The sequence below is a fragment of the Bombina bombina genome, chromosome 2 (genome assembly GCF_027579735.1).
Source record: "Bombina bombina isolate aBomBom1 chromosome 2, aBomBom1.pri, whole genome shotgun sequence".
NCBI classification, from domain to species: domain Eukaryota; kingdom Metazoa; phylum Chordata; class Amphibia; order Anura; family Bombinatoridae; genus Bombina; species Bombina bombina.
The window spans coordinates 356,509,729-356,532,108 of record NC_069500.1 but is presented as its reverse complement, the minus strand read 5'-3'; the positions used below and the strand labels follow the sequence as shown (position 1 = coordinate 356,532,108).

The 22,380-nt window shown below is 40.7% G+C and overlaps 1 protein-coding gene across 1 annotated transcript in view; it reads right to left on the bottom strand.

Annotated features, from left to right (window-relative positions):
- SETD1B (SET domain containing 1B, histone lysine methyltransferase) overlaps positions 1 to 22,380 on the bottom strand; it is a 110,217-nt gene that overhangs the window by 34,254 nt on the left and 53,583 nt on the right. The window contains exons 7-10 of the mRNA XM_053699763.1: positions 9,340 to 10,104; positions 8,488 to 8,661; positions 7,489 to 7,573; positions 7,001 to 7,224 (exon numbers count right to left, since the gene is read on the bottom strand). Coding sequence (XP_053555738.1) covers positions 7,001 to 7,224; positions 7,489 to 7,573; positions 8,488 to 8,661; positions 9,340 to 10,104 — 1,248 coding nt within the window. The remainder of the gene's footprint in view (positions 1 to 7,000; positions 7,225 to 7,488; positions 7,574 to 8,487; positions 8,662 to 9,339; positions 10,105 to 22,380) is intronic.

Genomic DNA, 22,380 nt, shown 5'->3' with positions numbered 1-22,380 from the left:
TTTCATATGAAAATGAGCAAAGAATTGAATCCAATGCTGCAGCCATGAGACCTAAAACTTCCATGCATATAGCTACTGAAGGAAATAATAGAGACTGAAGGTTCCGACAAACTGAACCCAATATAATTGTCTCTTGTCTGTTAGAGACAAAGACATAATCTATCTGGAAACCTAAAAAAGTGACCCTTGTCTGAGCAACCAAGGATCTTTTAATAAAAAGATCCTCCAACCATGTCTTAGAAGAAACAACCAAGGTTGAATCGTATGAGATTCTGCAGAATGAAAAGACTGAGCCAGTACCACGAGATCGTCCAAATAAGGAAACACTGAGAACCTTGAAAAGACCTTGAGACCCCAACGGGTAACCAGCCGCGCCTCACAAGTACCCAACACATACAGATCTGAAACATACTTCAGAAAAGTGTGAGCCTTACTGGAATAGCTGGAATATGCTAGAGAGAAAAAAACTTCTCACAGGCGGTTTTACTCTGAATCCTATTCAGTACCCCAATCTAAGAAGTTTGGACCGAATTGAACCAAACAAATTTTAAAAAGTCAAAACCTTCCCCTTACCAGCTAAGCTGGAATAAAAACCTGCATCTACATGCAAATTTGGGGGGCTGACTTTGATCTTTTAAATAGCTTAAATTCAATCCATGTTGAAGAAAAGCTTCCAATTATAAACATGTTACTTTGGGAAGAATTAGGATTCCATTCCTTATTAAGAACAAACTAATAAGCTTAAGATTTACTCTTAGAATTCAATCTTGAAGCAACAAAAAAACTCATTTCCCCAGAGTAACAGTTGGAAAAAAATTGAATCCAATTGTGAACCAAATAATTGATTACCTTGGAAAAAAAGAAATATGAATTTTAGAAATCAAATTAGCATTCCAAGATTAAGTCACAAGTTCTTCTAGCTAAAGATAGCTAAAGACATAGATTAGCATGTTGATCAACTTAACAATGCTAAAACAGATCATAATCCGATACTTGTTGCACTAAAGTATCCAACCAGAAAGTTGAAACATTTGCAACATCAGCCAAATAAATTGCAGGCCTAAGAAAAGGACCTGAAATAAAATAATTTTCCTTAAATAAGATACAAGTTTCCCATCTGAAGAAAAATAAATACTATTTTCTATAGGAATAGCAGTATGTTTAGCAAGAGTAGAGATAGCCCCATTAACTTTGGGGATCTTCCTCAAAACTTTAAACTAACTGCCGGCACAGGATACAATTTAAAAACCTTAAAGAAGGAATAAAAGAAGTCCCAGGCCTATTCTATTCCCTAGTAGCATGAACTGGAAAAAAAAACCTCTGAAGAAACCACAGGAGGTTAATGAGCAGAATTTAAATGTTAGCTAGTCTTAAATCAAAAGAACTAGACTCCTCACTATCCAATATAATCAACACCTTTTCAAAAACGAATGTACTCTATTTAAAAATAAAAGAGATTTGTTAGTGTCAAATATCTGATGAAGTATATTCTAAATGAGAAAAAACATCATCAGAGAAGGATAATTTAGTATGTTGTCGGTCATTTAAAAATTCATCAACTAAATGAGAAGTTTAAAAAAGACCTATAAATTTTATTAGAAGGTGGGATGTCAGACAAAGCCTTTAGGATAGAATCAGAAAAACATTCTCATAGATTCCTAGGTATAACTTTTACATTAGATGTAAAAAGAATAGCAATAGATAATGCATAAATACTAATGGACTCTGCATGTAAAAGTTTATCATGATAACTTATTACAAACCATAGCTAAAGATAAAATTCATAACATTAAAATAAATGAACTTAGCTTTGGTAGGACTGATATCAGTCATCAGGAATCCAACAGTATTTCTGATACAGGAACAGTTTTTGGAATATCTTGCAATATGTAATAGAAAAAACAACATATAAAGCAAAATTATCAAATTCCTTAAATGACAGTTTCAGGAATGGGAAAAAATGCAAACAGAACAAGCCTCTAGCAACCAGAAGCAACTAAAAAGTGAGACTGAAATAATGTGAAAAAAACTGGCGCCAAGTATGACGCCCACATTTTTGGCGCCAAGTATAACGCCCACATTTTTTGGCGCCAAGAATGACGCCCATATTTTTTAGCGCCAAAAATGTCCGCAACACTCATACGTCAAAAATGATGCAACTACGTGAAAACTTCCGCCGTCAACTATGACGCCGGAAATGACAAAATTTTTGCGCCAAAAAAGTCTCGCACCAAGAATGACGCAATAAATTGAAGCTTTTTCTGCACGCGCAAGCCTAACAGCCCGCAATTTAGAAAAAAAGTCAATTGAACATTTTTAAGGTAAGAAAAATATAAATTCATATGCATTTTCCCAAAAATGAAACTGACAGTCTGAAAGAAGGAATATTGAATATCCTGAATCATGGCAAATATAAGTTTAACACATATATTTAGAACTTTACATATAAAGTGCCCAACCATAGCTTAGAGTGTCATAAATAAAATAAGACTTACTTACCCCAGGACACCCATCTACATATAGCAGATAGCCAAACCAGTACTGAAACGAGAATCAGTAGAGGTAATGGTATATAAGAGCATATCGTCGATCTGAAAAGGGAGGTAGGAGAAGAAATCTCTACGACCGATAACAGAGAACCTATGAAATAGATCCCCTAGAGGAAGACCATTGTATTCAAATAGGCAATACTCTCTTCACATCCCTCTGACATTCACTGCACTCTGAGAGGAAAACCGGGCTTCAGCCTGCTGCGAAGCGCATATCAACGTAGAATCTAGCACAAACTTACTTCACCACCTCCACGGGAGGCAAAGTTTGTAAAACTGATTTGTGGGTGTGGTGAGGGGTGTATTTATAGGCATTTTAAGGTTTGGGAAACTTTGCCCCTCCTGGTAGGAATGTATATCCCATACGTCACTAGCTCATGGACTCTTGCCAATTACATGAAAGAAACAGTATTATTGTACTAAATAACATTGAACCTATATATTAGAACCTCATTTTTTTTTTGGTTGTAAAATAATCTATATATTTGCGTTTCTCCTTAAACTGTGGGACAGCGAGAAATGGAGTATAATCCCTAAAAGATGAGCCGGGCCTTTCATGGACACTTAATTTGATATTATGCACTAATAGGGATTTAAAAGGAGAGGATGATCAGGAAAATAGGGTTTCTAGGGGATGTATTTTCCCATGCTTACCTAGTAAGCGCGATGGTGAGGGGAGGGAGCTAGTGGTGACATACAGGAATCTTTATAGAGGTGTAAGGAGTTAAATGAAAGATGCAGAATATATTGCTAAGTAGAGCATTGGTATCAACGTTTTATTTAGGGGAAATTAGCTTTCATCTATCAACTATATTGGAATTTACAAAATAGATATCCCTGGCAACAGAAGGAAGGTGGAATATTGCAGTCTAATAGGCCTGAGGAGGGCTATTCAGTATCTTCAGCAATAGGATCACAAATGGGCTGTTACAAATCTAGACAAATAACAAGTATCCTTGTGGTATTGGAAAGTTCCTGCTAATACTGGTGACCAAGGAAGATCACTGATCCTTGACTCCCCTCTAGTGGTGAGATTTGATAGGAATCAAACATACACCTATAAGGGTAACAGCAATTCTTACATAAGTGTATCTGGCTAAACAGTGACCCATATTATCATAGGCCTCATTGTTATATACCATAAGTTGGATAGCTAAAATATTAGTTACAAAGTGTAACATAAGGGGTAAAACTATCTCTAATCTCTTGCGGTTATATATGGACATTTGCTCATACACCAATACTGAGTTAATAATTACAATTTGGAGATATTTGAGAGTAAAAAAGGAAACCCAACATAACATACACATGTAATTATATTTTAGGCGCAGAAATTGCAGTCTAATATGTAGGTGGGTACCTCAAAAACTAGGAGGCCTGTCTGGGACTCAGTTTTGTAATGCTGTCAAAAAGCCAGCCTGTTATAACATATAAAGCTCTCCCACCCTGCGGGCATGGGCCCTATGCCTCACAGTAGGGGGAATCACATGTTTAGAGCTAAACGGTTGGTACCGCAGACAGCAAAAATATTCACAAATTAAATGAAGCAAAGCCAAAGTATTAATCTAGGCCCATTTTGGTATATTTCATGCCACCATTTCACCGCCAAATGCGATCAAATAAAAAAAATTGTTCACTTTTTCTTTTCTCACTGAAATTATTTACAAAACAGCTTGTGCAATTATGGCACAAATGGTTGTAAATTCTTCTCTGGGATCCCCTTTGTTCAGAAATAGCAGACTTATATGGCTTTTGTGTTGCTTTTTGGTAATTAGAATGCCACTAAATGCCACTGCGCACCACACGTGTATTATGCCCAGCAGTGAAGGGGTTAATTAGGGAGCACGTAGGGAGCTTTTTGGGGTAATTTTAGCTTTAGTGTAGTGTAGTAGACAACCCCAAGTATTGATCTAGGCCCATTTTGGTATATTTCATGCCACCATTTCACCGCCAAATGCGATCAAATTAAAAAAAAATTAAAATTTTCACAATTTTAGGTTTCTCACTGAAATCATTTACAAACTGCTTGTGCAGTTATGGCACAAATGGTTGTAAATGCTTCTCTGGGATCCCCGTTGTTCAGAAATAGCAGACATATATGGCTTTGGCGTTGCTTTTTGGTATTTAGAAGGCCGCTAAATGCCGCTGCGCATCACACGTGTATTATGGCTAGCAGTGAAGGGGTTAATTAGGTAGCTTGTAGGGAGCTTGCAGGGTTAATATCACATTTAGTGTAGAGCTCAGCCTCCCACCTGAAACATCAGACCCCCTGATCCCTCCCAAACAGCTCTCTTTCCTCCCCCACCCCACAATTGTCCCCGCCATGTTAAGTACTGGCAGAAAGTCTGCCAGTACTAAAATAAAAGCTATATTTGTTTTGTTTTTTTTTGTTTTTTTAAAAAGCATATTTACATATGCTGATGTGTACGATCCCCCCTTAGCCCCCAACCTCACTGATCCCCCCAAACAGCTCTATAACCCTCCCACTCTAACTTAATGGGCGAGTACACAGTTTAGAAGAAAAATTTTTGTTTTTTAAATGTTTTAAACTTTTCTGTAGTGTTGCTTCCCCCCACACAAAACTAACCCCCCCCCCCCCACCCCTCCACGATCTCTTTTTGTGCTTTTTTGGGCATTTTTTACTATAAAGATTTTCCGTAGTGTAGCGGTTCCCACCCGCTCCCGCCCCGTGCACGCCCCCCGACGGTCCCGCCCCCCTTGACGTCACACCGATGGCCACCCACCCGCCTCCGAAGTCGGCTCCCACCCACCAACGATACCGTCCATCGATGTCCGGTGCAGAGAGGGCCACAGAGTGGCTCTCTCTGTATCGGATGGCCATGTAAGGTTATTGCAGGATGCCTCCATATCGAGGCATCACTGCAATAACCGGAAAGCAGCTGGAAGCGAGCAGGATCACTTCCAGCTGCTTTCCACATGAGGATGTGCAGGGTACGTCCTCAGGCGTTAACTGCCTTTTTTTTGAGGACGTACCCTGCACGTCCTCGGTCATTAAGGGGTTAAATTGGACGCTACTTACCGCTACCCTTCTAAAGTTTGGATTTGATGACAAATTCATTAAAGGCACAATAAAGTAAAAAAAAATATTTCATGATTTAAATAGGGCATGTCATTTTAAACAACTTTCCAAATTACTTTTATTACCAATTTTGCTTTGTTCTCTTGGTATTCTTAGTTGAAAGTTAAATCTAGGAGGTTCATGTGCTAATTTCTTAGACCTTGAAGACTGCCTCTAAACTGAAAGCATTTTGACAGTTTTTCACCACTAGAGGGTGTTAGTTCATGTGTTTCATATAGATAACATTGAGCTCAGGCACGTGAAGCTCTTAGGAGTCAGCACTGATTGGCTAAAAATGCAATTCTGTGAAAAGAACTGAAATAAGGGGACATAGATACAAGGTTATCACAAAGGTAAAAAGTATATTACTATAACTGTGTTGGTTATGCAAAATTGGGGAATGGGTAATCAAGGGATTATCTACCTTTTTAAACAACAAAAATTCTTGTGTTTACTGTCCCTTTAACAAAATATTTGCCCTATACAATAACCCCATTGCTAGAATTAAACTGAATTATACCCTTTCAAATTTGTTAAGGTACTAGACAGGGATGCCCATTATTCTCAATCCTATTTGTATTAGCTATGGAAGTACTAGTATCCTACATCAGAGACTCTCCCAAAATCACGGGAATCCTGATTGGCTCAATAGAATATAAGATATCTCTCTATGCAGATTATGTCTTTCTTACGTTGACAAATCTGCAGGGCTCTATCCTAGCCTTGATGGCTTTATTCCAACAATATGGAGAGTATTCTAACTTTCGCATTAATTTAGCTAACCTTAGCCAATATTGTATGTGCTTTAATTTAACAGCTAAGCCCAATTTCTCAAAAGGTATTTTCAAACATTTCTTGTTTTATCATTAAAGAGACAGTCTAGTCAAAATTAAACTCTCTTGACTCCAATAGGGCATGTAATTTTAAACAATTTCCAATTAACTTTTATCATCAAATTTGCTTTTCTCTCTTGGTATTCTTTGTGGAAAGCTAAAATGCAAATGTCTAAGCAGTTGAACTGCCTCTTATGAACTAGTGGTGTCCAACTGTCAAAATGAGATATGTTTCATATAGATAACATTGTGCTCACTCACGTGGAGTTATTTAAGAGTCAGCACTGATTGGATAAAATGCATGTTTGACAAAAGAACAGAGATAAGGGGGCAGTCTGCAAAGGCTTAGATACAAGGTAATCACAGAGGTAAAATGTGTATAAACAGAACAGTGTTGGTTATGCAAAACTGGGGAATGGGTAATAAAGAGATTATCTATCTTTTTAAACAATAACAATACTGAAATAGACTGTCCCTTTAACTATCATGATAGTACCAGCATTCGGTTTATGTCTGCAACAAGCTAGGGTTTAAAGTACCTTATTAGACATGGCTCCAACAGAACCATCTTTCTGTTCTTCCTCTTTTTCTGATGACGAATCCTCTTCTTTTTCTAAAGGCTCATCTTCATCAGCCTCACTTTCAACTTCCTCCTCTCCCTCATTGTCTAGGGGTCTGACTGGCTTCCTTCTGATGGTCACTGCTTCTGCATCCTTTTTAGACAATTCAGATGTGTCTGAGATTTCTCTGTCTCTTTCCGATTCTGTTATGTCAAGCACAAGGGGAAATATAAACCTTTATGGGACATATTAAAGGAAAAGAAACAGCAAAAAAAAAAAAGCTTTAAAAAGTGGCAAGTGTAAAGTAAGGCTGTGGTTTACTATTTACAGAAATATAATATTCATATTGAATATCATCAAAATAAAGACGCTCTTGGACATAAATATTTTAGGCAAATTTAAATCTTTTGGAAAAGGGAATTTTGAAGACAAAAAACGTTAGAGAATAGACCCAGCTAAATGCATACCATCATCCTCATCATCTACAAATGGAGAAGAACGAATACGTTTCTGATCACCAGCCACAGCTTCGGGAGGTTCTTTCCGCTTCACCTGTTTGATGGAGAATTTATGTTAGCACACTTGATATTAGTCATGATTCCATTGATTAATAAAAGCTACTGACAATTTTAGGTGTAATCACTGATGTTAAAAAATAAAAGCATCTAACTTCTCTGCAACTGGACTTAGCCTTCAGAAATACCAGTAAAACCAGGGATGTGGCTTAAGTATTAGAACCATTATGCAAATGTGATATCAAATAAAAATATTTATTAAGTGTTAATTTTTGTGTGTGTCAATATAACCATGAAATATACGACAAGAAAATTAAAAGTATAGCAAGAAAGATATAACATCCTCATATCTTAGACTGGTAGCCAGGTTTTCAAGAGAGACATACAAAAGCAGTTCCAACATGGTGGTATAAAAGTACCCAAAACCAGATGTTCTTGAAATATATTTTTTTATCAGGCTGCCATAGTTTTAGTTACCGAGAGTGTACTTCAGCTGAAGATTGAATACTTAGGGCCTGATTCTATAAAGCTCTCTGGGCTGGTAAGAGGTCTCGTCAGTACTGCAAGGTCTCTCAAAATTAAAAATAAAAATTTTAGTTTGAGAGCCCCTCCACAAAGATTATGCATTATTCCTCTATATGCCAGCAAGTTTTTTGATCATTTGGCCCTTAGCCTGTAATGCTTCAATTGAGGCCAATATAAAAACATTGTCCCTGCTATCAAGACTTACTTATTTGTTAAATTCCAGTTTTCTACTTAAATTATAATTTCTCATGATTTATGGTAGATAATTGAAGTTTACATTTGTGTGTGTGTGTGTGTGTGTGTGTTCATAAAAGCTTGAAAGTTGATCATAATGTTGTTATGTAATGAATAACACCAATTCAGACAAGGCAGAGAAAAAACATTCAGGGACATCTTTTCATCTCCATAAAATGGACAATCTCTTACTTTAAATGAGGGCAATCTGATTGCTCCTCGAAGACCAATGCCCAATCCAATGCCTTCAAAGCCCAGTCCTTCCCCCTTGTTCCAGCTTTCCAGCAGACTTGAAGTTATTTGGTCCCTTGGCTTTGGTTTTTCTTCATCTTTGCAATCCCCAGATTTTACTGGAGTAAGAGATTGCTGAAATCGAGAAGAGGGTAGACAGTGAAGAAGACTACCTTAAAAGTTAAAAAACACAAATCACATTGGGCTTAAATGACCAACATTTATAATTAACAACTTAAAATTGAGCCCTGATTAATTTTGAAAAACATCAAAAAGCTAAACCAAGTAGTGAACTGACTTTACAGTGCTACTGTATTTCAGAAGGGAAGTAGTATTGGTTCTCCACTGTACCCTCCTACTCTGGGGCTTGTTTTGAGTGTAAACTCTAAAGAATCACTGACATTTATTGCTGCAAACTAATGCTTATTTTCCCTTTCCAAAAGTAAAATAGCAAAATCTACACTATAACATCTAAAAACTACATTTGGCTTTTTCAGATGTTTAAAATGAATGTTGCATTCAAAATGTAAAATTGAAAACATTTGAAGGTAAAACAAATTGTCAATGGTAACGTCGATGCAAGCTGTTTCATGTCAGTAGACTTAAAATTAGGGCTATTGGGCACATGCTACTGATCGGAAAAGTATATCTTGACTAAACTAAAAAACTATAAAATAAGTTTAACTCATGATTGAAACACCAGAGCAGATACATCACAAAATTCCACTCTAGTGGCAGATAATGCTCAACTTCAGAATTAATGTTTGATGTTGGAAATTATGGTCAGATTCAATTTTGCATGAATTGCATTACCTTGGCTAAATGTTCTTTCTTGTCCCACCATTCATCAAATGCCCTGAAAGCCACAACTTCCACCATTTTTTTGTTCAAATCCCTTTTCATTATGGCTTTCAGCTCCTTTACAATGACTTGAAGAACACCATCCACAGTAGCTTTATGTGGGTCCTCCTTTTTTGGCTCATAGCCTGGTGGGGGCACAGATGGATCAAACTTAGGCAAAGGTGGCCATGGCTGTTCGCGGGCAAGATGAGAAGACATAGGAAAAGGACGGTATTGATGCTGGTTACTGAACTGCATGGAACTACTGACAAAGTGAGGATATTGATAAGCACTTTGCCCCTGCATCATACGGCTAAGCATTTGAGTCTGCATTTGAAACGACATTGGCATCCCACCATAGTGAGTTCCAAGTGCACTTATCATATCTCCCTGCATTGTAGGAAACATACCTTGGTGGTACGGTGGGGGAGGGGGCAATATATGTGGTGGAGGTACTCCAGGTGGAGCAGGTAAAGGAGGAGGAGGTACTGTAACTGATGGATGGGTGGGAGGTGGTGGTGGAGGGAGAGGAGGTGGCAATGGAAATCCAGTTTGGGGAGGTGGAGGTGGTGGGAGAGGGGGAAATCCTGGTGGTGGTATAGGAATGACTGAGCTCATAACTGATGAATTATCTACGGCTGAATTTACAACTATAGATTTGGCACAGTCACTGGTGATAGGAGAGGTGTTCATTTCATCATCAGAAATTTCCATATCCTCTCCTGAGGAAGGATGGACCTGTTAAGAGATAAAAATCAGTTAAATCTGTATTTTTGGATATAAACATTCATTAGGCAACAGGTAAATAAACATGACCGTTGAAAAGTTAGTATCTAACTATGTTAAAATGGCATTAAATGCGGAGGTAAAAAAACATAATTTATGCTTACCTGATAAATTCCTTTCTTCTGTAGTGAGATCAGTCCACGGGTCATCATTACTTGTGGGATATTAACTGCTCCCCTACAGGAAGTGCAAGAGGATTCACCCAGCAGAGTTGCTATATAGCTCCTCCCCTCTACGTCACCTCCAGTCATTCGACCAAGGACCAACGAGAAAGGAGAAGCCAAGGGTGTAGTGGTGACTGGAGTATAATTTAAAAAATATTTACCTGCCTTAAAAAACAGGGCGGGCCGTGGACTGATCACACTACAGAAGAAAGGAATTTATCAGGTAAGCATAAATTATGTTTTCTTCTGTTAAGTGTGATCAGTCCACGGGTCATCATTACTTGTGGGATACCAATACCAAAGCAAAAGTACACGGATGACGGGAGGGATAGGCAGGCTCTTTATACAGAAGGAACCACTGCCTGAAGAACCTTTCTCCCAAAAATAGCCTCCGAGGAAGCAAAAGTGTCAAATTTGTAAAATTTGGAAAAAGTATGAAGCGAAGACCAAGTTGCAGCCTTGCAAATCTGTTCAACAGAGGCCTCATTCTTAAAGGCCCAAGTGGAAGCCACAGCTCTAGTGGAATGAGCTGTAATTCTTTCAGGAGGCTGCTGTCCAGCAGTCTCATAAGCTAAACGAATTATGCTACGAAGCCAAAAAGAGAGAGAGGTAGCAGAAGCTTTTTGACCTCTCCTCTGACCAGAGTAAACGACAAACAGGGAAGACGTTTGTCGAAAATCTTTAGTTGCCTGTAAATAAAATTTAAGGGCACGAACTACATCCAGATTGTGCAAAAGACGTTCCTTCCTCGAAGAAGGATTTGGGCACAAGGATGGAACAACAATCTCCTGATTGATATTCCTGTTAGTGACTACCTTAGGTAAGAACCCAGGCTTAGTACGCAGAACTACCTTATCCGAGTGAAAAATCAAATAAGGAGAATCACAATGTAAGGCTGATAACTCAGAGACTCTTCGAGCCGAGGAAATAGCCATTAAAAATAGAACTTTCCTAAAATACGACATAATAATCAAATCCAGGGGATAAACATTGGAGAACATTCCCATAAATTAGCTATATTCGCGGATGATATACTCCTAACTCTTACTAACCCTCTCTCCTCACTCCACTCCACCATCTCAGAATTGGATCTTTATGGGAACGTTTCTAACTTCCTAGTCAATGTATCGAAATCGGAATATCTACCTATAAATCTTTCCAGCCAATCTCTAGATTTACTGAAACTATCCTGTCCCCTTAAGCAGCAGACAAAATATTTAAAATACCTAGGTATCCGCATCACTCCTAATATTAAAGACCTCCGCATACATAACTATGGTAGCTTGATCTCAGAATTTAGGTCCCTCACATCTGAATGGCTCCCCAAGCATATTTCATGGTTGGGGAGAATACATGTCACAAAAATGACTCTACTTCCGAAAGTGCTATACGTACTTCAAACTATCCCTATTCCAGGCATACAGAAAGATTTAGATACCTTGCAAAAAATCATAAATGATTATATCTGGAGACGTCGACCTCCGAGAATCAATAGACACACTCTTTATAAATCCCCCCGTGATGGAGGCTTAGGAGTCCCTCACCTTCATTCTTATAAGCTTGCAATCACTTTACAGAGAATCTCTGATTGGTGCAAATCAGAAGGTCCAAATCCCAAACAATGGACCCAAATTGAAAACTTGCTATCAGTCTCTCATAAGCTGGAGGATATCTGCTGGAACCCCGCGTATTTTAATAAATACACTATTTCATCCTCTTCTTTAACTAATGAAACATGGACAGATTGGAGACTGATCTGTAAAACACCAAACAAAATATCCTCTAGATACTCTCCTCTCACCACAATCATTAATAATCCAGAATTCCCTCCGGGCTTTGTTAAGGTCGCTCCACAACTCATAAACCCTACTAAATCCCTTCCTATACACTTATTGACAGACGACACTCATGTCCTTAAAACCGCAAATCAATTAGACACCTTAAATCATCCATTTCTGTCCTCCTGGCTAAGGCTACACCAAGTGAGACACTATGTTGCCACGCATAAACACATGAAGGACCTAACACGAGCACTCACACCCTTTGAACAAATTTGTATATCCAGAGAGAACACATCGGGAATAATTTCTAAACTCCATAAATTAATTCTTTCCAAAACATTCCCACTTCTCCCCTCTTACACGAAAAAATGGGATATAGAACTCAAGACTAATACCTCACCCATATCCTGGGCACGCAGGTTTGATAACCTGACACACTCGGCACACTCAATACAAGCCAAAGAGACCAATATTAAAATAATGATGAGGTGGTACCTAACCCCTACAAGATTAAAATTCATATATAAGAACTCCACGACTAATTGTTGGAGGGGTTGCAAACAAGAAGGACACATCTCACACATTTGGTGGGAGTGTGTCCATATAAGACCTTTCTGGTCAGAGATTTTCCAAAACATCAACAAAATACTTAACATGAACATATCCCCCAGCCCGGATCTAGTTCTACTATGTCAACCCCCCGTTATCACATGCAAAATACGGAAACATCTCTATCAGTTAATGCTCAACGCAGCTAATCAGTTAATTCCTAAAAAGTGGAAATCAACACAGGTACCTACATCACGAGAATGGAAAGCGCTAGTGAGCAGAAATTTGCTCTTAGAGAGACTACACTATCTTAAGTTAGGTCAACTCTCCTTATATCAAGATATGCAGTTTTTATGGGAATCTTTCACATTCGCGGATACACAGGTTTCACCCAATTAATAGATCATACGGGACACTCAGCAGGAGACTTCACTGTTCTCTTAACAGAACGTGTATACCCTCCCTAATATATTGAGCTAATTTCGCATAAAATGAAAGAGTGCGATGTGCGGTCGGAATGGGAGTGGAAGCTTAAAACTCCAGTACCTCAATATTTCTTGTCTTCTTCCCCTTTTCTTTCTTTCTTTTCTCTACTATTCCCCTTCTTTCAATTTATGTTAAATGTTATCTTAGAGATAGGTTTTCTCCTAATACTATGAAAACAGATGATGTCCACGGTGTATGGTGGGAGAGAAGACTCACATCAACACTTAAATAGAAAAAGGACACCAAAAGCCCGACTTTGAAACAGTTGGGGTTCCTCTATACACAATCCTTCATAACATCTATTATCTCTTGGAACCCTCCCATCATAGCGTTGGATGAAATAATTGTTGGACAATGGGCTGATGAGATATCTTTGTTGTATGGCTTCTTCCCATTCGTTATAGAACTGTTCTAATACGATATTTCTCTGTTACAGATGATCATAATATGATATTTATGTGACCTGTCTCATTAATATGTATTAATCTCTTGTTTTGATTTGAAAATAAAAAGAAAACATATTTAAAAAAAAAAAAAAATAGAACTTTCCAAGATAACAACTTTATATCAATGGAATGAAGGGGTTCAAACGGAACACCCTGTAAAACGTTAAGAACAAGGTTTAAACTCCATGGTGGAGCCACAGCTTTAAACACAGGTTTAATCCTGGCCAAAGCCTGACAAAAAGCCTGAACGTCTGGAACTTCTGACAGACGCTTGTGTAACAGAATGGACAGAGCTGAGATCTGTCCCTTTAAGGAACTAGCGGATAACCCCTTTTCTAAACCTTCTTGTAGAAAAGACAATATCCTAGGAATCCTAACCTTACTCCAAGAGTAACCTTTGGATTCGCACCAATATAGGTATTTACGCCATATTTTATGGTAAATCTTTCTGGTGACAGGCTTCCTAGCCTGTATTAAGGTATCAATAACTGACTCAGAAAAACCACGCTTTGATAAGATCAAGCGTTCAATTTCCAAGCAGTCAGCTTCAGAGAAGTTAGATTTTGATGTTTGAAAGGACCCTGAATCAGAAGGTCCTGTTTCAGAGGTAACGACCAAGGTGGACAGAATGACATGTCCACCAGATCTGTATACCAAGTCCTGCGTGGCCATGCAGGCGCTATTAGAATCACTGATGCTTTCTCCTGTTTGATTCTGGCAATCAATCGAGGAAGCATCGGGAAAGGTGGAAACACATAAGCCATCCTGAAGGTCCATGGTGCTGTCAAGGCATTTATCAGGACCGCTCCCGGATCCCTGGATCTGGACCCGTAGCGCGGAAGCTTGGCGTTCTGTCGAGACGCCATGAGATCTATCTCTGGTTTGCCCCAACGTGGAAGTATTTGGGCAAAGACCTCTGGATGAAGTTCCCACTCCCCCGGATGAAAAGTCTGACGACTTAAGAAATCCGCCTCCCAGTTCTCCACTCCCGGGATGTGGATTGCAGACAGGTGGCAAGAGTGAGACTCTGCCCAGCGAATTATCTTCGATACTTCCATCATTGCTAGGGAGCTTCTTGTCCCTCCCTGATGGTTGATATAAGCTACAGTCGTGATCCAGAATGTTTATTGGAAGAAGACTCTCCTCCTGATTCCATAGTCCCTGAGCCTTCAGAGAATTCCAGACAGCGCCCCAACCTAGTAGGCTGGCGTCTGTTGTTACAATTGACCAGTCTGGCCTGCTGAATGGCATTCCCCTGGACAGATGTGGCCGATAAAGCCACCATAGAAGAGAATTTCTGGTCTCTTGAATGGAATGAAGGACACGGCATGCATTTTGAAGTTTTGTTAACCTGTCCTCTGTCAGGTAAATCTTCATTTCTACAGAATCTATCAGAGTCCCCAGGAAGGGAACTCTTGTGAGTGGAAAGAGAGAACTTTTCTCTTCGTTCACTTTCCATCCATGCGACCTTAGAAATGCCAGTACTATCTCTGTAGGAGATTTGGCAGTTTGAAAGCTTGAAGCTTGTATCAGTATGTCGTCTAAGTACGGAGCTACTGAAATTCCTCGCGGTCTTAGTACCGCCAGAAGAGTGCCCAGAACCTTTGTGAAGATTCTTGGAGCCGTAGCCAGTCCGAATGGAAGAGCTACAAACTGGTAATGCCTGTCTAAAAAGGCAAACCTTAGATACCGGTAATGACTTCTGTGAATCGGTATGTGAAGGTAAGCATCCTTTAAATCCACTGTGGTCAAGTACTGACCCTCTTGGATCATGGGCAAAATTGTTCGAATAGTTTCCATCTTGAACGATGGAACTCTTAGGAATTTGTTTAGGATCTTTAAATCCAAGATTGGCCTGAAGGTTCCCTCTTTTTGGGAACTACAAACAGATTTGAGTAAAACCCTTGTCCTTGTTCCAACCGCGGAAATGGATGGATCACTCCCATTAATAAAAGATCTTGTACGCAGCGTAGAAACGCTTCCTTCTTTGTTAGGTTTGTTGACAACCTTGACAGATGAAATCTCCCTCTTGGGGGAGAGGATTTGAAGTCCAGAAGGTATCCCTGAGATATGATCTCTAACGCCCAGGGATCCTGAACATCTCTTGCCCAAGCCTGGGCGAAGAGGGAAAGTCTGCCCCCCACTAGATCCGGTCCCGGATCGGGGGCCCTCAATTCATGCTGTCTTAGGGGCAGCAGCAGGTTTTCTGGCCTGTTTGCCCCTGTTCCAGGACTGGTTAGGTTTCCAGCCTTGTCTGTAGCGAGCAACAGCTCCTTCCTGTTTTGGTGCAGAGGAAGTTGATGCTGCTCCTGCTTTGAAATTACGAAAGGAACGAAAATTGGACTGTCTAGCCTTGGCTTTGGCCTTGTCCTGAGGCAGGGCATGACCTTTACCTCCTGTAATGTCATCAATAATCTCTTTCAAGCCGGGCCCGAATAAGGTCTGCCCTTTGAAAGGAATATTAAGCAATTTAGATTTAGACGTAACATCAGCTGACCAGGATTTTAGCCACAGAGCTCTGCGTGCCTGAATGGCGAATCCTGAATTTTTAGCCGCAAGTTTAGTTAAATGTACTACGGCATCTGAAATAAATGAATTAGCTAACTTAAGGAATTTAAGTTTGTGTGTGATGTCATCTAGTGTGGATGATTGAAGTGTCTCTTCCAGAGACTCAAACCAAAATGCTGCTGCAGCCGTGACAGGCGCAATACATGCAAGAGGTTGCAATATAAACCCTTGTTGAACAAACATTTTCTTAAGGTAACCCTCTAATTTTTTATCCATTGGATCTGAAAAAGCACAGCTATCCTCCACTGGGATAGTGGTACGCTTAGCTAAAGTAGAAACTGCTCCCTCCACCTTAGGGACCATTTGCCATAAGTCCCGTGTGGCGGCGTCTATTGGAAACATTTTTCTGAATATAGGAGGGGGTGAGAAAGGCACACCGGGTCTATCCCACTCCTTAGTAACAATGTCAGTAAGTCTCTTAGGTATAGGAAAAACGTCAGTACTCGTCGGTACCGCAAAATATTTATCCAACCTACACATTTTTTCTGGGATTGCAACTGTGTTACAATCATTCAGAGCCGCTAATACCTCCCCTAGTAACACACGGAGGTTCTCAAGCTTAAATTTAAAATTTGAAATGTCTGAGTCCAGTTTATTTGGATCAGAACCGTCACCCACAGAATGAAGCTCTCCGTCTTCACGTTCTGCAAACTGTGACGCAGTATCAGACATGGCCCTTGCATTATCAGCGCACTCTGTTCTCATCCCAGAGTGATCACGTTTACCTCTTAGTTCTGGTAGTTTAGCCAAAACTTCAGTCATAACAGTAGCCATATCTTGTAATGTGATTTGTAATGGCCGCCCAGATGCACTCGGCGCTACAATATCACGCACCTCCTGAGCGGGAGATGCAGGTACTGACACGTGAGGCGAGTTAGTCGGCATAACTCTCCCCTCGTTGTTTGGTGAAATTTGTTCAATTTGTACAGATTGACTATTTTTTAAAGTAGCATCAATACATTTAGTACATAAATTTCTATTGGGCTCCACTTTGGCATTAACACATATAGCACAGAGATATTCCTCTGAATCAGACATGTTTAACACACTAGCAAATAAACAGCAACTTGGAAATACTTTTCAAAGTAATTTACAAATAATATGAAAACGAACTGTGCCTTTAAGAAGCACAGAAAATATTATAACAGATAAAATAATTAAGTTATAGCATCAATCTTTGTCAGAATATACAGTTTTAGCAAAGGATTGTTCCCCTCAGCAAATGATAACTAACCCAGGCAGCAGAAAAAAATACACAAATAAACGTTTTTTATATCACAGTCAATACAATCAGCACAGCTCTGCTGTGAATGATTACTTCCCTCAAACAAAGACTCTTGAGATCCCTGAACTCTGTAGAGATGAACCGGATCATGCAGGAAGAAAATGAACCTCTGACTGAGTTTTTCTGATGCATAGTGAAAGCACCAAAATGGCCCCTCCCCCACACACATAACAGTGAGAGGGATCAGTGAACTGCTCTAATTTAAATCAAAACTATTGCCAAGTGGAAAAAAAGTGCCCAAAACATTTTTTCACCCAGTACCTCAGAGAAAAAAACGTTTTTACATGCCAGCAAAAAAACGTTTTACCTCAATAATTAATTGTCATTTAAAACCTATTGCAAGTCCCTGCAAAAACATAATTTATGCTTACCTGATAAATTCCTTTCTTCTGTTGTGTGATCAGTCCACGGGTCATCATTACTTCTGGGATATAACTCCTCCCCAACAGGAAATGCAAGAGGATTCACCCAGCAGAGCTGCATATAGCTCCTCCCCTCCACGTCAGTCCCAGTCATTCGACCAAGAATCAACGAGAAAGGAGTAGCCAAGGGTGAAGTGGTGACTGGAGTATAATTTAAAAGATATTTACCTGCCTTAAAACAGGGCGGGCCGTGGACTGATCACACAACAGAAGAAAGGAATTTATCAGGTAAGCATAAATTATGTTTTCTTCTGTTATGTGTGATCAGTCCACGGGTCATCATTACTTCTGGGATACCAATACCAAAGCAAAAGTACACGGATGACGGGAGGGATAGGCAGGCTCATTATATAGAAGGAACCACTGCCTGAAGAACCTTTCTCCCAAAAATAGCCTCCGAAGAAGCAAAAGTGTCAAATTTGTAAAATTTGGAAAAAGTATGAAGCGAAGACCAAGTTGCAGCCTTGCAAATCTGTTCAACAGAGGCCTCATTCTTAAAGGCCCAAGTGGAAGCCACAGCTCTAGTGGAGTGAGCTGTAATTCTTTCAGGAGGCTGCTGACCAGCAGTCTCATAGGCTAAACGTATTATGCTACGAAGCCAAAAAGAGAGAGAGGTAGCAGAAGCTTTTTGACCTCTCCTCTGTCCAGAATAAACGACAAACAGGGAAGAAGTTTGGCGAAAATCTTTAGTTGCCTGCAAGTAGAACTTGAGGGCACGAACTACATCCAGATTGTGTAGAAGACGTTCCTTCTTTGAAGAAGGATTTGGACACAAGGATGGAACAACAATCTCTTGATTGATATTCCTGTTAGTGACCACCTTAGGTAAGAACCCAGGTTTAGTACGCAGAACTACCTTGTCTGAGTGAAAAATCAGATAAGGAGAATCACAATGTAAGGCTGATAACTCAGAGACTCTTCGAGCCGAGGAAATAGCCATTAAAAACAGAACTTTCCAAGATAACAATTTTATATCAATGGAATGAAGGGGTTCAAATGGAACACCCTGTAAAACGTTAAGAACTAAGTTTAAACTCCATGGCGGAGCAACAGCTTTAAACACAGGCTTGATCCTAGCTAAAGCCTGACAAAAAGCCTGGACGTCTGGATTTTCTGACAGACGCCTGTGTAACAAGATGGACAGAGCTGAAATCTGTCCCTTTAATGAACTAGCTGATAAACCCTTTTCTAACCCTTCTTGTAGAAAAGACAATATCCTAGAGATCCTAACCTTACTCCAGGAGTAATGTTTGGATTCGCACCAGTATAGGTATTTACGCCATATTTTATGGTAAATCTTTCTGGTAACAGGCTTCCTAGCCTGTATCAGGGTATCAATAACCGACTCAGAAAAACCACGTTTTGATAAAATCAAACGTTCAATTTCCAAGCAGTCAGCTTCAGAGAAGTTAGATTTTGATGTTTGAATGGACCCTGTATCAGAAGGTCCTGTCTTAGAGGTAGAGACCAAGGCGGACAGGATGACATGTCCACTAGATCTGCATACCAAGTCCTGCGTGGCCATGCAGGCGCTATTAGAATCACTGATGCTCTCTCCTGTTTGATTTTGGCAATCAATCGAGGAAGCAGCGGAAAGGGTGGAAACACATAAGCCATCCCGAAGTTCCAAGGTGCTGTCAAAGCATCTATCAGAACCGCTCCCGGATCCCTGGATCTGGACCCGTAGCGAGGAAGTTTGGCGTTCTGGCGAGACGCCATGAGATCTATCTCTGGTTTGCCCCAACGTCGAAGTATTTGGGCAAAGACCTCCGGATGAAGTTCCCACTCCCCCGGATGAAAAGTCTGGCGACTCAAGAAATCCGCCTCCCAGTTCTCCACTCCCGGGATGTGGATTGCTGACAGGTGGCAAGAGTGAGACTCTGCCCAGCGAATTATCTTTGATACTTCCACCATTGCTAGGGAGCTTCTTGTCCCTCCCTGATGGTTGATGTAAGCTACAGTCGTGATGTTGTCCGACTGAAACCTGATGAACCCCCGAGTTGTTAATTGGGGCCAAGCTAGAAGGGCATTGAGAACTGCTCTCAATTCCAGAATGTTTATTGGAAGGAGACTCTCCTCCTGATTCCATAGTCCCTGAGCCTTCAGAGAATTCCAGACAGCGCCCCAACCTAGTAGGCTGGCGTCTGTTGTTACAATTGTCCAGTCTGGCCTGCTGAATGGCATCCCCCTGGACAGGTGTGGCCGATGAAGCCACCATAGAAGAGAATTTCTGGTCTCTTGATTCAGATTCAGAGTAGGGGACAAATCTGAGTAATCCCCATTCCACTGACTTAGCATGCATAATTGCAGAGGTCTGAGGTGTAGGCGTGCAAAAGGTACTATGTCCATTGCCGCTACCATTAAGCCGATCACCTCCATGCATTGAGCTACTGACGGGTGTTGAATGGAATGAAGGACACGGCATGCATTTTGAAGCTTTGTTAACCTGTCCTCTGTCAGGTAAATCTTCATTTCTACAGAATCTATAAGAGTCCCCAAGAATGGAACTCTTGTGAGAGGAAAAAGAGAACTCTTCTTTTCGTTCACTTTCCATCCATGCGACCTTAGAAATGCCAGAACTAACTCTGTATGAGACTTGGCAGTTTGAAAGCTTGAAGCTTGTATTAGAATGTCGTCTAGGTATGGAGCTACCGAAATCCCTCGCGGTCTTAGTACCGCCAGAAGGGCACCCAGAACCTTTGTGAAGATTCTTGGAGCCGTAGCCAATCCGAATGGAAGAGCTACAAACTGGTAGTGCCTGTCTAAGAAGGCAAACCTTAGATACCGGTGATGATCTTTGTGGATCGGTATGTGAAGGTAAGCATCCTTTAAATCCACTGTGGTCATGTACTGACCCTCTTGGATCATGGGTAAGATTGTCCGAATAGTTTCCATTTTGAACGATGGAACTCTTAGGAATTTGTTTAGAATCTTTAAATCTAAGATTGGCCTGAAAGTTCCCTCTTTTTTGGGAACCACAAACAGGTTTGAGTAGAACCCTTGTCCTTGTTCTGACCGCGGAACCGGATGGATCACTCCCATTATTAACAGATCTTGTACGCAGCGTAGAAACGCTTCTTTCTTTATCTGGTTTGTTGACAACCTTGACAGATGAAATCTCCCTCTTGGGGGAGATAATTTGAAGTCTAGAAGGTATCCCTGAGATATGATCTCTAGTGCCCAGGGATCCTGAACATCTCTTGCCCAGGCCTGGGCGAAGAGAGAGAGTCTGCCCCCCACTAGATCCGGTCCCGGATCGGGGGCTCTCGGTTCATGCTGTCTTTGGGGCAGCAGCAGGTTTCCTGGCCTGCTTGCTCTTGTTCCAGGACTGGTTAGGCTTCCAGCCTTGCCTGTAACGAGCAACAGCTCCTTCCTGTTTTGGTGCAGTGGAGGTTGATGCTGCTCCTGTTTTGAAGTTCCGAAAGGGACGAAAATTAGACTGTCTAGCCTTAGCTTTGGCTTTGTCTTGAGGTAGGGCGTGGCCCTTACCTCCTGTAATGTCAGCGATAATCTCTTTCAAACCGGGCCCAAATAAAGACTGCCCCTTGAAAGGTATATTAAGTAATTTGGACTTAGAAGTAACATCAGCTGACCAGGATTTTAGCCACAGCGCCCTACGTGCCTGTATGGCGAATCCTGAGTTCTTAGCCGTAAGTTTGGTTAAATGTACTACGGCCTCCGAAATGAAGGAATTAGCTAGTTTAAGGACTCTAAGCCTGTCCGTAATGTCGTCTAGCGTAGATGAACTAAGGTTCTCTTCAAGCGACTCAATCCAAAATGCTGCCGCAGCCGTAATCGGCGCGATACATGCAAGGGGTTGTAATATAAAACCTTGTTGAACAAACATTTTCTTAAGGTAACCCTCTAATTTTTTATCCATTGGATCTGAGAAAGCACAGCTATCCTCCACCGGGATAGTGGTACGCTTAGCTAAAGTAGAAACTGCTCCCTCCACCTTGGGGACCGTTTGCCATAAGTCCCGAGTGGTGGCGTCTATTGGAAACATCTTTCTAAATATTGGAGGGGGTGAGAACGGCACCCCGGGTCTATCCCACTCCTTAGTAACAATTTCAGTTAGTCTCTTAGGTATAGGAAAAACGTCAGTACTCGCCGGTACCGCAAAGTATTTATCCAACCTACACAGTTTCTCTGGTATTGCAACGGTGTTACAATCGTTGAGAGCTGCTAAGACCTCCCCTAGTAATACCCGGAGGTTCTCCAATTTAAATTTAAAATTTGAAATATCTGAGTCCAATCTGTTTGGATCAGAACCGTCACCCACAGAATGAAGCTCTCCGTCCTCATGCTCTGCGAGCTGTGACGCAGTATCAGACATGGCCCTAGCATTGTCAGCGCACTCTGTTCTCACCCCAGAGTGATCACGCTTGCCTCTTAGTTCTGGTAATTTAGACAAAACTTCAGTCATAACAGTAGCCATATCTTGTAATGTTATCTGTAATGGCCGCCCAGATGTACTAGGCGCCAAAATATCACGCACCTCCCGGGCGGGAGATGCAGGTACTGCCG